The 16,233-nt window shown below is 41.1% G+C and overlaps 1 protein-coding gene across 6 annotated transcripts in view; it reads left to right on the top strand.

Annotated features, from left to right (window-relative positions):
* Positions 1 to 16,233, top strand: part of LOC307037678 (helicase ARIP4-like) — a 96,086-nt gene that overhangs the window by 26,910 nt on the left and 52,943 nt on the right. Inside the window, exon 1 of one of the 6 annotated variants that reach the window (XM_079678735.1) lies at positions 8,886 to 9,440. The exons of 3 other annotated variants lie outside the window; for them this stretch is intronic. Coding sequence is in view for 2 of the 3 variants with exons in the window: in XM_079678732.1 (XP_079534858.1) it covers positions 10,417 to 10,468 (52 nt within the window). In the remaining variant the exon portion in view is untranslated. Of the gene's footprint in view, positions 1 to 8,885; positions 9,441 to 10,310; positions 10,469 to 11,793; positions 12,056 to 16,233 lie in introns of those variants that run through there. 2 more of the 6 variants (XM_079678732.1, XM_079678734.1) reach the window with 2 other exon arrangements.

Raw genomic sequence — 16,233 nt, 5'->3', positions numbered from 1 at the left:
AGTTACACCCCCTCGAGAAATGTCAGCTGTACACGTTTTACAAATCGCAATCCGCGCCTCTCTCTCTGATATTTTTAAATATCTCCAAGTGCCAGAAATGTTGGCTGTGAGCCAGCCGCGAGCATGGTCGCGCGCCGTGCTTGTCGCCACGTTTTGATTACGTCATCACAACAACACGTTAGGTTACCAAACTTATAGGTGCATTTGTTGTTGAAGGCCGCTGTTACAGTCTTTATTTACACTATTTTGTTGTAGGCCTACTGGCCTAGATGTTTATGCAGTTTTAAAGCACCTTGGCTTTGTTCTGAATGCACTTTGTTGTAGTTATCCTACAGAGAAAAGAAAATGCACTTGACTTGGAATTAATGTACTGTATACATTCAAAAGTGCTGAATAAATGTTTTATGGACCCATAATAGTGATTATTATTTAAGTTAAGTTTTGCCATAATCATGTCTTTTTCCATAATCAGGTATCTGAACAACATTGGTAAAAAATGTATACAATATATATATTTCTATTAATCATTTTCGGCCTTTCGGTATTCGGTTTTTGGCCAACTGTTTCCTATTTTCGGTATCGGTTTCGGCCAAGAATTTCCCATTCGGTGCACCCCTAGTACACAGTAATTTTCATGTATCAATAAGCACATTTTCAAATAAATGTAGTCAATTCAAGTTGAAAACAATTTCTAAAAAATCTAAGTTGATAAGAAAAAAGCCCAATAACTTATTATCATAACAAGCTTGAAATAGACCCGTCATATTTCCTCTTATGATAAGCAATCTCAGGATCCTGTTTTAAGGAATGAGCTGCCAACAAGATAAATGAAACCCCATGGAGAGCTGGGATGAAGGCTGTTTCTTCTTTAAGCATATTGAAGTAACAAGCATCATTTACCTACATTTGATTAATTTAGCCAATTTATAACTTAATTTATGAGGCAATATACCTAATCTCTAGTGAGTGGCCCAGCCCTTCGTATATTTGTCTGTATGTGGCCCTCAGTGAAAAAAGTTTGGATACCCCTGCTGTAAAGGAACGAAACACAAATATGACCTGGAAAATGAGCATTATATGTCCTCTTTAAGAGTCTGGTCACCAGAGGTTGCGTTAACCGAATATTTTCCGTCTATGACAATTTTTTTTTAACAATGACGGGAAAATCAGAAAGCCGCCGGTCATTTTGACAGATTAGAACAAACTCCGAACATCGACAACGTTTCCCCGCAGCGGGGCTCCGATATTATGTCGTGTTATACATGCCAAAAGGAAATTATATCTGATATATAATGACAGCTTTATGCTGTGCGCGTTCCTGCGAGGTGCTGTGGGCATGCATAACACGGCGCTAACAGTATGGGTAATAATGGATTTTGACGGAAATGTTGCGATCCTGTCCGTCCAAAATGACGGGCAGCTAAAAAGTCTAGCGCAATCTCTGCTGGTCACCCTCAATTCGATTGATCTAGATCAGCGGTTTTCAAAGTGTGAGGCGCGCCTCCCCTGGGGGGCGCCACAGAGCTTCAGGGGAGGCGCAGCGTGAGACACAAAAGAACGAGAAAAAGACGAGTAAAGTGACACTTGCCCACTTGTGGCTGTCTGTGGAGACCGAGTTCCCCCACCTCGCCAAAAAGGCTGTAAAAGTGCTCATTCCCTTCACCTCCACCTACCTGTGTGAGTGCAGGTTTTCCGCATTGACTTTGATCAAAAGCAAGTACCGGTAAAGGCTGCAGCCAGAGTATGATCTGCGTTTATTCCTCTGTGCATCAAAGACGCAGACTCATTGTTCCCACTAAAGGGGTGAGTGTAATAAGGAGGCAAAGTTGACATTCAGTGTGTTGCCGGGAGCATATAAGGATTTATCCACCATGTTGAAAATGTAAAAAAAAATATGTCTTGAGAACACGGCGTGCGGAAATATACGGGTCGTGCTCATGGTCGTGCTGCAGCTAGATGTGCCTGTCCTCTGTAAGAAGGTGTCGGCGACTGACATGCAAGGAAGAACGGCTGTCCACAGGCTGTTCCAACTTTAACAACTGTATTAACTTCCAGGGTAGTGAATTGAACATGCAATTGTAATTGGGTGTGTGGTATATTTTCATGCACGGACACGCATGTTCCACTACACACAAACTGAACAACACTCAATTTTCCGATCGCTACCAGTGTCCTTGCGATCTTGTTATAATAACAAGTGCACGTTACTGATGCAATATGGTTGAGACCATTCGGGCTTATTCTAGAGGGGTGCAAGGAATAGTCCAAGTAGTGGGGGAGTTTTATACAATATGTTTAAAACATAAAAATAAAAAGGTTTAAAAAAGTTATTGTTTAATGTTTTAAGGAGGTGACGCTACTCAGCCAATCAAATCGGTGCAGTCAGCACGATAGATTCAAACACAGATACAAAGAGACGAGACAAGAGGAGAGAAACAGTCTGAGTAATTTCAAATGGCGGAAGGTAGACAGCGAAAACAGAGCATTTTAATTACATTTTCTCTTACAGGACCTCTTTGAAATGCAATTGAATACCCCTGCATTATAGCAACAACAACAATAATAATAATAATAACAGCAATAATAATTGGGAGGGGGGGCGCGGCTGTTCTTATGTTCTCTGAGGGGAGGCTCACCTACCCACACTTTTAAAACCCCTGATCTAGAACATGTTGAATACTGTATTTGGCTTATTTTGTAGAGCCTCAAGTCATTGTTAACAGATTGTTTTTCTGCAGTATAACTACATGCCATAGATCTATTAGTGCTTCCTGTGGAATCACTTATATGTAAGTGGCCAAAACATGTTTGTGTAAAGTGTTCTGCCTATAGAGAACTATGAGTCAGCATTACATAACCCTTTAATGTAGCAGATTGCCTGATATGTTCAGGCCTAGGGAACACAACCCTGTGAACCTGTGAAGAACTCTTGACACACACACACACACACACTCTCTCTCTCTCTCTCTCTCTCTCTCTCTCTCTCTCTCTCTCTCTCTCTCTCTCTCTCTCTCTCTCTCTCTCTCTCTCTCTCTCTCTCCCGGTCTGTACGTGTTATTTAGGCTCTGTGTGCGAGAGACAGAAATGATGTAACATTAATCATCTGACAAAAAGGACTTCCGGTCCTCCTGCTTTCTTGCTTAATGTTCAGGCTTATAAAACATTTGTATCAAAACAAGTTGTGCCACTCTTTGTGCAACTGTCCCAGAGGTGACAGGTGACTGCAGGAGTGGGGTTGTGAGGTTGCTGGTTTGATTTCCTTAGTGTGGAAAAGTCCTGGTAAGAGGGAACAAATGATGGTGGTGCAAGTTTACCCTGTTGATGTTTATCAGAATTGACAAATACGTACAATACACATAGTATTTTACTTATGTGTATACTTACTTACTCTAAAATGTCTCCAACATCCAAAATATTTTGTTGAGCACAGGAGACAAACAGTTACTGCAGTTTTTTTAATTAAGTTTCGGTTTGGCAGCTAGATTAAAAAACCCTCAAAAATAAGTTTACATGTTTAGCTTCCTCCATTTGCAAATCTATTTTTGCTCTGTTGACATCGTCAGCCCCCCGCCGTCTCATTGTCCTATGGTTTCCATGACAACTGTCACCAGGAAGCTGACCCCCGCCGAGTTGTGACCGTTTCCTTTTCGAGGATCCCCCATTTGTTTTGTTCACTCATTTTTTTCTTCTGATCAGATCAATGGCTTACCTCCATTCCTCTACATGTAACACATTATTTTCTTTCTTTTTCTAAATACTCTTGTGACGAAGGTAACTTCGTCACTGTGGACTGACGGCTTCGGGCCTTGTAACTCAGCACTTTAGTGAACAGTTTTGCACTTTATTAGCGTGATTGCACAGTACCGTTTGGCATGGCCTATTTGCACATTTTATACTGATTATTGAAATAGTATTTATTAAAGTATTGAACCGTGTTGATTGAAATATCGTCTGGCAGGTGCTGGTCGGGTCCTCTGCTCCGCTTGACAAGATAGGGGAGTTAGCGAGAGCGCCGAAAGTGCTTATGCTAGAATGACAGCGGTTAAGAAGAATCCGGGTGCAGATAATTATGTGGGGGTGTGGACATCATAGCGTTGGGTGGCATTAATTGTTCAAGTGACTGCATTTGGTTGGGTTTGTATGTGTCTATTTCTGTTCGGTTGTATGTTTGTGTTTGAGAGGTGTTCCCCCTCCCGTAATGTGTGTTGCTGGATTGTGTGCACCTGGTGCCCGGTGTTGTCTCCTCCCCCCTCACCTGTGTCTAATTGCTGATTATTGTGGGTGGGTATTTAGGCTCTGTTTCCCTGTCTGTTAGGGGCAGGGAGTGTGTGTGAGATCCATGGTGGATGCAGGCTGGGCTCAGGTGAACAGCAGCAGCAGGATTGAGGCTGTGTGTAATGTGTTCATGTTTTAATAAATGCCCACACCGAGTTATCATTTTGGACGTTCTGCCTCCTTGCTTGGTCTGGGCCGCTCAACGGTCAGCTTCACAACTCTATTGTTAATTTTTTCTTCACGTACGTCAATATTATTTTAAATGTTTGCCTGTACGGAACTTTATAGGGTTTTCCAGCTGATTTAAGCTATATTATCATCTCTTCCTCTGCTCTCTGTCCTTTTTGTGTTTTACCTCCACTTTGAAAACTCAAATGTCTTTTTTCCATTCCATAGAGAGAAAATAGGAAAGAGATGTGATTTTATAGAGCAGAAAATAGTAGAATATGAGAACATAGCCAGTTAAAATGTGTTTATGAGCACAAGAATAACACTCTCGCAGCACTGAAGAAAAACAGTTGTGAACACATTTATATTGTATGATTATTACAGATTACAATATGTGCATGAAATTCTGTCACATTGTTGCCATAGTTATTCCAAACGCGATTAACTCTTACATTTCTTAAAAGATTTCACCCTGGTGTTCGTGAACACTCTGCATCTGGATTTTTTTTTTGAAATTATCTGACGCACATGGAGCTGTGCTTTATATGTTTTTGGTTGTGTCTTTTTGTGGCTGAAGGTCAGGTCAATATTTTGTTTGCTTGCGTGTGTTGGGTTTTCTCTGAAAACAAGTTTTAGGTTGTCATGGTGACCACATGCATCACATAACACGCATGTATGAAATAACATGTTGCTAAGTTAATATTTATAGAAGTCATTTGAATGAAGATTGTATAAAAGGCAGTTTTCTTATTAGAGCCATCTGCCAACTGTTGGATCTGTGTTGTTTAGGTTTTACAGTTTCCCCTGCTTGCTTCCCTCATTCAGAAATAATTGTATGGACATGTAGCACTTCACTGAAATGTAAAGTCAATAAAGAACCTTCGGTTTTAGCTATTTCTGAAGCACAGACATGTATCGGGATGTCTGTTCTGGGTCAAGTGTGTGTGTTTGTGTGTGAACAGATTGAGGTGTGTGTGTGCTGCATGTTATTGAGCTCAGATGAGGCGGCCATGAGGTTTAGTCACATCTTTCATAAGACCCACACACACTCGCTGCCTCCAGAGAGCGGGAGAGTAATAGTCTGTTAATTAGCCTGTTGCTCCCCCGCCTGTGTGTAGGCGTGGGTACGCAGAGTACACTCTCACTCTCTGGGAAGAAAAACAGGTAAACATGTTTCCTCCCACGAATGTTACTGACACCTCCGCGGCAAGATGCATCGCCTTGCCAACCCCAGGTAGTGCCTTTTTGAAAGAGTTGATTGTTAGCGTACTACCTTCTACGTCCAACCTTATATGAACAAAGGTCGTGCGGAACAAACATCTTAAGAACGAAGCAGAGGAGCATCATTGTCTTAACAATGTTTAGCAATACAAAAAGATGTGTCACAGGGAAGGAAACTTTCAGCCAGTGAAGCATTTGACAGCTAAAGGCACAGAAAGTCTTCCTTGGAGGTGGAGACCAAACCTTGAGTATGTGTTGTACTTAGATTTCATACAGATCTTTAAATATGTTGCTTTATGTCAGCTTATTAGAAATAACACCTTTCTGTGAACAAAGAAGAGACCCAAACTCCAACACTGTATTTTTAAATGGTGTTAAGTTTGGTGTTACCTCTCTTCAGATTGTCTCTCTTGGATGTCATGTCAGTAATGAAGATGTATATGTTTCCCTGGGCCTGTTTCTAAAAGTTTACCTGAAAATGAGTTCTGAAATGGATGTGATTGGATCAGAGAAGCATGAATGTGTGCAACCTGATTAAAGGCTGCACAGAGTGAAGTGTAGGTGGTGAAGCACCAGCTGGTCTACATACTGACAACCCAGACTGCCCGATCATTGTGAGTGTTTGTGTGTCTCTTTGGACGAAAGCATCAGTAAATAATATCTAATAACAACTTCATGTAATAATTGAGTAACTCACCACTTAAACCACCTCTCTACAAACTGAGCTACTCCAGAGAAACAGGTTTCCATCCTGCAGATCTCATTATCTATTCTCATAATTTTCACATCAATCATGTGGAGTCCCACTAATGTGATTGACAGGAGTTTAATATAATCAGATAGTGGTGGGCCCTTTTTAACGACGTTCAGGAGTGGAGAATATCTGAGTGGGTGCGAGTTTCATCAGATATCACCTTTACAAACCTAAACCCCTGAATATTCGTCTAAAATCATTTCGATTTCATATGCATTTATTTACGCTGCAATGTCATCATTCTCAACAAATCTCAGGCTTTTGTAGCAGTTTAGTATAAAAAAAAGACTCTTATTATACATGCCTCAATAATAGGCATGTATCTAAAATCTCTCAAAATTATATTTTATAACATGGCTGTATGTGGTGGGTGGTATGGGTATCCCAAAATATAGCTAAAACATTATGGTCACTTTTTAGGTATGGAAAATGCGCAGGGTCATCTGAACCTCTGATTAGCACAAGACAACATAAACAAAAAGTCCTTGCTTATTTTAAATCTGCATGAGATCTACTAAATATATTTTGTTTACTTAACCATTAAAGTCAGCAGTAAATGTAAACCAGAGGTCCGGTGTTGACTAAAACTATGTTGATGGATTATACTTCCTGTATCTTAAAACAAAAATGTGATTTGTGTTATACTGAGTATATACAAATGAATACCATAACTGTTTCATAACTAAACAATAGAAATAGAAGCGATGGAGTACAATATACCTGTGCACACCTTCACACCTGACCGATGCCCTGTCAGGTGCCACAGTCGGATGCCATGTTGCTCTGCTGGCAGCATGTGTCCCTTCATTTCAAAAGCAGCAGCAGCAGCAGCAGCATATGTGATGTGTTTATTATCAGCTGCAAGTACACAGAGGTGTTATGGTCTGATGCTTCATTACAGGGGATGGATCTAATTGTTGGTGTTTAAGCCTTTGAATCTGCACACTGCAGGATACACTCGATGATGAAGCTTCAGGTGAAAACTCAGTTAGTGATACGTCTTTATTACTTTGGCCAAAGAAGTGTTTAGTCAGCAGGATTACAGATAGTAATAAAACGTTTTGGAAGTTTGTAGCATAGGCCAAGGAACAAACCCATTGCATTCATTTTAAAGGGGCCCTATTATGCTCATTTTCATGTTAATATTTGTATTGTGTGCCTCTGCTGTGACATGTCTCCATGCTTTAATGTTCAAAAGATCTTTATTCTTCTCATACTGCCTGTGCTTCAGCACCTCTTTTCACCCTCTGTGTGAGACCAGAGCCGAGTCTGCTCTAATTAGTTAGCTGATCGGCTCTGTTGTGATTGGTCAACTGCTTAGAGATGTCCCGCACCCTAAGCCTATCGTGGACATTGTGTTGCAGCGCTAGCCAATAGATGCGCAAGGGTCACTTATTGATGTCACCAGATTACAGAAGTAAACAAAGGAGTCCAATGGAGGTGATTCAGGGAGTCCGGGTTGTGTGGGAGAGAAACTCCCTCTGGCGGGAACGTCGGGACGTTTAGCTTTTGCAGACCATTTACATGCACAAAAACCTATATAACACGCTACAGGAAAGGGAAAACTCCAAAAAGCATAGTAGGGCCCCTTTAATGGAAGTGGGTTTCTAAAAGACTGACACCTGAGTATCAATAGTTGTTTCTCTGTGATTAGCGGTTAGGGCTTTGTCAGACAACGTAAAATATTGATTTACCGGTAATCTCCTGCTCTAGTCATTGTCACAAGTGCTTTTTGTCCCATAAGTTAAGTTAAGGGCCTGAACTCTTCTCAAGCATAGCACAAAAGTACAATATATTGTGAACCAAAATGATATCCCTCTCACTTTTTATTGGTCACGAAGTAGGTTATGTAAAAATTGAAATGTGAGCCTTCCTTTCACACAGGAGGAGGCGTGGCTGGATACCAGAACTGTTGTGGTAGGGCAAAGGTGAATGTTTTTGTGTGTTTGTGTGTGTGTGTCTGTCTGTGTATGATTTGCCACTCAGTCCTCCGCTCCACATTGCTGCTGTCACCGCCTCCTCTTATCTCCTCCCCCACCTCAGTATTTCTCATTCCGCTTACCCCTCCCCCGAGCTCCACAGCAATGTAGGTTACTGTATGTAGCCATGTGAGACTGGGCTATTGTGTGTGTGTGTGTGTGTGTGTGTGTGTGTGTGTGTGTGTGTGTGTGTGTGTGTGTGTCCACACCACCAACGAGGGTTTAAAGGGGTCTTCAGGTTCACAGGATTGTTCTGAAATTAGTGATCCCCCTTGTTATCATTCATTTCTTAGTTCCTGTTTTTTTTGTATCGTGACTTCATCATTTCATTGGTTAAGTTTTACTATAGTTTACCATTTATTTCCCCTCTTTTATGCATCTTCATCTCACCTATCATGTATATAATTTTCTGGGATTTATTATTCTCCCCATTTCCTCTCCCAACTTCAGCATTGATGGTTTCCGCATTATTATTGTTAGAGCCACAAAGTTATTATTTCGATTCATAATTTGATAAATGATTTAATGATGGAAAATGATTTATATTGCCATGGTGAATATGTTTTGATGAAGTGATTGTTTAATTTTATATCGTAAATATGATCTGTTTCCGTGTACCTTCCGGTGTGTATTTAAGTGAGGTAATTGAGGACAGCCGGCGTGCTCGGAGACCTGATGAGACGGGGAGCGGAACAGTTTTTTTTACCTCAAATTGCTGACAGAAATTAGTGTTGCAAATTGGACTGCAAATTAAGTATAGTTTAGTTTATATAGGAAAGCATACCGCCGAAATATTGTTTAAAGATTTGTTATTTTGAGACTATTTAAGTCAATAGTTTTTTGTTAATAAATTACATATTTTTGACTGAAAACCTTCGGCTACTTATTGTTTTGGATTGCGTGTCGTCAACCCCGCTCTATAGTGGCAAGAGGAAACCCTTGATGCCATTACATCAAGTCAAAAAACTCCGTAAGGAAGAGACACACACCGTTTGGATCACCGGAAAAGAGGGACACACCGGAGCTGAGAGGCTGGGCCGGTCGTGAGTAAATAAATGGAATAAATGCGTATACTCATTGAATGGAATGTCGGACGTGTTAAAGTCTAAAAGGAAATCATAACGACGATGCACACATTGGAGGAGGATTGTAAATGTTGCTGAAATGAACCGTCTACTGCAATTTCAGTGTTTATGATGTGTTTATTACCATTTACGATGTGTAATACCATCATGTGAAGCCAAACAACAGTCTTTGAATTGTGTATGCTTGGACTATAAAGTAGTATCATATGACTTTATTTATCCTTATTCCCCCGTCTTTCTTATCCTCCCCTCCCAATATATTTAAAATTGAATATAATTGATATGAGTGCCTCAAGTTTTTCTGTGCATATTCATATTTTGATAACAGCTGATTTTGGCAGGTTGAAATCGTGATCTCTTTTGTGTATTCCTCCTCGTTCCAAAACGTTTAACTTCAATTTCCTTTAATATATCAGTTTAATATAATTGTATTTCAGTTAATATAAAAAAAGTCCTGATATTCACATGATTACAGTGAAATGACCACAAGTCAACAGGACCAGATGTGACAGTAAACTCTGTTTACCCTCAGTCTGTCCTGTGTCTGTCCACCACTTCCTGGTTGAACCCGTTACCCTTGTTACCTAAGGCAGCCTCTCTGGAGGGGGCGTGGCTTGGTGACATCACACTCACTCCTGTGTCAGTCTGTCATAGGGGGGAGGGAAGAAAGAGAGGGAGGAGGAGGAAGTAGACAGGAAAAGCCGGCACAATAAGGGGGGTTTCCTACAAACGACAGACTGGGGCAACTTTTAAGACTCATTGTTTTGTAATCGTCCCACTGGCCTTCTGTCCTCGTTGGAGCGCCGGTAAAGCTGGTAAACAAGTCTAGCGTTAGATGTTGAGAAAACACACTCTGAAACACTCCCTTTGGAGTGTGTTAGGGGCAGGAAGGAGGAACAGCTGGAGTTTCTAAGAGTGAAAGTGTAGAGGAGGCATGGATGTATCATCAGCTATGACAAAAGACAACTCCAAACCACATGACATGGGTGAGCAGCTTAAATCTTTTACTTGTTCAGTGTGTAAGTTGTTTTCTGTTTAGTCTTTCAAACTTCTACTTACTTATCTCTTTTAGTCCCAATATCTCCTCTGCTGTATGCCTTTCTGTCAGGGCTGTATGCAGGCACACTGACCTATATGTGTGGCAGTGCCAAGCCTGTGGCCTGGGCAGAACTCAGAGGTTTTATAATGCTTGTTAAGTGGATGAAACATTTTTAAGTTACATTGTCATCTTTTCTCGCAGAAATTGGATGAAGCAATGGATTTAGTTTGATCTTTTTTAATTTCATTACGAGTAATTTTTTGCTATAATAAAAGTAGTTTATATTGTTGGCGCAATGCAACATGTAATCCAGGGTGAAGAGTTTTCTGTAACATTTTGTAACATAAGTCCTTTAGTTATTTGGAACATTTTAACATATTTGATTCATTAACTAGAAATCAGATGAATGATGTGTAGTGTCCATGTTCTTCTGCAGCATTTATTTTCGAGACAAAAAAACGAGTGTTGGTGAATGGTGATACTAAAATACTCCTTATGCAACAGTAGATGAGTATGGAAGCTGTTGTTGTACTTTATTGTACATATTTGTTGTACTATTTTTTACGTTAAGTAACATGCGGAGGTAACAGTTAGTGAGTATTTTTCAATACTTGCCATTGTTTGACAAATTATATTCAAGACTGAGTCCAGGGTAAATTAACATCACACTTCTACCATCGAGGATTGTTTAGAGGACCTTGACACACATTTTTGGTACCACATTCCTCCGCTGTGCCCTTCTTTCTGCTATACACACACACACACACACACACACACGCAGTGCGCAGTTGTCTTTCAGGTCAGCTGTGCGTTGCCTCTATTGTATACAGATGACCATGTGGGAGAGGAGGTAATAGTTTGACATATAATTAAAACAATCAAATTCTTCATCCATGGATTTGTGTGAAATGCAACCAGCATCAATCTCATATCAATACTTTCAAATTGTAATTGTGTGTCCATTTTTTTAAAGAATTTTCATTTTAAGTAACCAACCCATTTTCAAATGTCATTGAGGAGTTTAAATCTGAGCCTCTTCCTATAATCAATCATTTGTTAACTAACAGACATGCGTGTGTGGGCGGCTGCTTCCGTACATGCTCTGTATTCCTGAGCGTGTTATGGAGGAGTGGCTTTTGCCTAAAAGGGGAGGGAGAATGGGGGATGATCGTCCGTACCAGTCCCCCCTCAGCGGGCCCCGGCTCCAGCATGAAGGGTTATGCAAGTTTTTCAGCTGCCATCTCTTCTACATGCCTCTACCTCATACTCACACTGCTTTTGAGCAGAGAGGAGCACACAAAGCACCCGAAACATAGCCAGCCAGCCAGCCAGTCACTGAGGAGATATATTGAAGGCCAGCAGGGTGTAAAACAAGGCTGAGAGCAGGAGAAAAACACCTCTTTTGCTGCCTAGAACAGGAGGCAGTATTGAGAGTTTGACAGGTAGATTGAGAGGAAGAAGGAAAGCAGAAAAGACCCGGCTCTTCTTAACTTGATAACCATGCTGCTCCTGGATGAAACGGAGTCTTTTGCAGGTGAGTGACATCACCATCATGACCCCAGAGAAAAGGTCGGCGTTGGGATGAATCACTGACCTCTAGGAAAGAAATGCTGCCTACAAAGCTGAATAAATACTCACTGTACTTTATATCTAATGAGTGGCATGCGGAGAGTTCATTAATGTGTTAAAGAGGACATGAAGGGGGGCTTTGATATTAAAAAACCATCTTAGAAGTGGCTGGAATGTGCAGCAGTAGTTGATTGACGTAACTTAACATTGATGTGTAACAGTGGATCCATACCTACTTAAGTTTGCATGCTACGTCTACCTTGCTGTTTTCAATCTCTGAACTTCCATCCCTTCATATTTCTCTCCTCTTCTTCCATCCATCCTTCCTCCCTCTTTGATTTTCTCCCTTTTTTCTGTCGGCCCTCCCTCCATCTTTAAGCCGGTATGTCCCCCGCGTGCCCGGCTGTCTCTCTCTCTCTCTCGTCTTGTTGTTTCCGGCCCGCTCCTCCCATTGGCTGTTACTACGGTTACCTAAACCAATGCCGGTGCGTGATTGGTGGATCCGATCAACATTGGGCCATGCTGGAAGTGTGAGCATGTGTAGGCAGGAAAACATATCGTTTATCAGACCATGGGTGAGACAAGTAAACGCGTGAGGAGGGAGTCAGAATGCTGCAGTTGGCAGTTTATCTGGAAAGATATATCTATTCAAAGAGGGGATTTCTTTTTGATGTGAAATGCTTTATTTCTTAATGTATTCACATAGCAAAGGGAATACAAAAAACCTTTTATCAAAAGAGAGATATCAGTATTAGTAATTAGATTGTAGTATTATATTATACCAACTTTTTCCATAATATTTTAATGCGAGATTGAGTGATTTGTGACATGAATCTACTCTGTAAAAGTTCATGACGGATCGATATAGGTCAATAAATCCTTTCTTTACATGTTTATTGGTTTTTAACTTGTCCCTTTTATCATCAGATAAACCTTTAGATACATCATTAACAGCCCGAAAGTTCACAGAAATGATAGATTAGCCAGCTGATAAGCAAATAATTGTTACAGTAATATGCAGTCTGTAAATATAGGACATTGAGTTCTTATAATGTCTCAGCGCATTGGATTCAAAGTTAAAGTCCATTCATTCAGGTGACTTTTAGCTTTAATTCAAGTGTGTTCAATTCTACTTGAGACATATTGTACAATAATTAAAAGCCTTTTTATACACGTAGCACAATGTTAGGGTACTCGAGTAAGTGGAAATGTCTCCCCCAGATGGTTAAACATATGATCGGGTGGAATAAGGTGACTGAAATCTGACCCTAAAAAACTCTTACCTTACCGGACCTTTACCTGTTGCATTGACCTTAAGGTCCAACAGTGTTGTTGGCCCAATAAATTGAAGCCATATGTTAATACTGTTGGAGGGAAAGACCCAGAACAATGAAAGACTACAAATCTGGACTATAGAATATATATATATGACAAAATCAGATCAATATTTATACTTTTTATTCTATGAATCTTTTGTTCTGGTTTTCCTCGAGGTGCACTGTGTTCAGATGCCTCTCACTCTGTTGGCATGTATTTAGAGGAGCCTTTTATGAAGGAATAACTGATGCCTACATGCTCCTAATTTCCTGGGCTTTGTTCCGGGTGTGTGGCTCATTGTGAAAAGACACACTAGATGCCTTGTCATCGCCTCAACCGTGGCATGGCGAGTAGTGATAAAGCCTAAAAGAACACGCTGTTCTCCCTCAAAACATTGTGTGGTTGTGTTTTCATCCTGTGAGTACAGTCTGTCCATCAGTCACACACTGCTTATTGTGAAAATAATTGAAAATGAATGTTTTACAGCAGCAACACCTTTTACGGTCATTATAATGAATTCTTTGTTTATTTCCCCCCGCATGCTCTGTTGAGTTGTAATTTGTCTCAGCACGATGCACAGGAACAACCTGTCCATTCTCAGAGCAGCGGCGGGTCGGGCTAAACGCCGGGAACACGTGTATTCTGGCTGCTTTTATAACTCCGCGGCTCAGAGGATCTAGGCTTCACCAGTCCGGCCACATGGCTCTTATTACCACTTCCCCAATGTCGCCTTTGTCCAAAAAAAATGTTGCTGCCTTTTTTGTTCTCTTTTAATGTAAATGTTCTCCTTTTTTTTGTTCTCTTTGTTGGGCGATGTCCATTTTTCTTTTTACCTTGCCGCTGCACGATGATGCCCCTCCCTTCTCTGACTCTCTTTTTTTTCTTTCTCACTCCTGGGGCTCTTTAGATTTCATCTCTAACTCTGTTGTGTCTGTACTCCTTTTTGTTCTTGCTCATGAGGACATTTCTGTCTTACCTTAAACAGCCCCCTTTGTCTCTCTCCCACACATTAAATGTCTGCAGAGTATCTTGTTACATTACAGCAGTCTTATGATCAGATGAATGTCATGAGGGTAGAGCCTGTGCCAAGCTGACGCCAGTTTCATTATTATACATGGCAGCAAAACCTTTAATTACAACCAGTCATTTTTAAAACAAAATTAATCCTTTTTAATTTAGCCTTTTTTCCGAATAGCTGTGCCCAAGGAGCTACTAAACACCTTAAAGCGTACTCCACCTTAAAGGCCATGTAATGCATCTAACACAGGTGTTTTTTAACATGTAGTTTAGATATCACCAGAATAAAAATAAATAATTTTTTTTAAAGTTTCGTCATAATTAAATGACATATACGTTAAAAACCGATGTTGGTTCCGAAGTTTGCCGAGTACGCCCCCGATCACTCCCGAACGAGCGGTGACGTCACACGTGGCAAACATTGCCATTTGATCAAATCAGTCCAAATGGCAAGCAACGCGATAACTTCAGACAGCGACAGCGACAGCGATCATTCAAGCTCAGATTCAGTGGGTTATCTGGATTCAGTTACAGAAGTAGAGAGTGAACCAGCTAGCCTTTCACTTCAAGGCATTTTGCCTTATAAGTACGAGCCTCCTGCCCAGCAATCGAACAACGAGGCAGAAACTTGTGAAAGAGAAGCGGATTCCGCAGCCGGCGAGACTCGAGTCGGCAATACTGAATGGTAAATTCTGTTTTATTTAGTTTGACCTGCACTAAATGTCGATCTTAATTTGTCATCTGTTCCTCACACGTCCGGCAGATATTGTTTTGTTTTTTAATGTTATGTACAATATTCAGGTGTACATGTCAATGCTGTGAAAGCATGCCCACTGCAGATGAATGTGTATGCTGCAGAGAGATCTGGCAGGTGATGGAACAAATAGACAGTTTGCAACCTACTGACCAGATAGCAGAGTCCTGCATCGGGTCGGGTATCCGCGGGTACCCGACGGGTGACCCGCAAAAAAGGTGATTTGCGGGTGGTATTTTTTCAAACGCTTTTTTCCGGGTTCACTTCTGGGTAAAACAAAGATGATGCGGGTCCGGTTGCGGGTGTTGCATAATAAATATATTTAAACAATAATAATTTAGTTTAATGTTTAAATCCTCAGACCTCTCCTCCGCGGTACCGAGCATAATCATAACCTCTGCAGTGCATCTATCTGCTGCTGAGCGCACCACATTCTGAATGGCTGAGGTGAAGCTCTCTATAGGGGAGAATACAGCATTTTCAATAACTCTTCCTCAAGAGCAAAATCCAACGTCTGGGAGGCTTTTGGTGTCATCCTAGATGGAGAAAATAAACAACATCCCAGGCTTTTTGAGCCAAATATGCAACTGCGTGTGTTAATAATTGCACGTTGTCACTGCTTATATATATGCGGGTTCGGGTCGGGTTGCGGATCATGTGCCGGCGGGTCGGGTCGGGTTGCGGGACTAATTGGCAATATGTGCGGGTAGCGGGGCGGGTTCGGTACTGCACGTCACGGGTGCGGGGCGGGAGCGGGTCTTGAAAATCAGACCCGTGCAGGACTCTGCCAGATAGAAGACACCGACGAGAAACCAAGGTGCATTATTAGCCACCCAGGCTTTAGAGAAGGCTGTCTCAGTGTTTGGACACTGAAAATAGCGTATCTTCAATACAAACAACAACACAGAGCAGTTGATGGCCCACTACACCAGTAAGTAAATATTGATTGACCCAACTGCCTATTGCAGCTTTGCTTTCATATAATACTTTTAGTCGCTACAGATATGGTACACTTTTAAAGATACCATTAAACTCTTTCAAGCAGTCAAAAACAG

This window comes from Notothenia rossii (genome assembly GCF_949606895.1).
Source record: "Notothenia rossii genome assembly, chromosome: 4".
Classification (NCBI taxonomy): Eukaryota; Metazoa; Chordata; class Actinopteri; order Perciformes; family Nototheniidae; genus Notothenia; species Notothenia rossii.
Note: the sequence above shows the minus strand (reverse complement) of the source record. Positions and strands in the feature narration are given on the sequence as shown.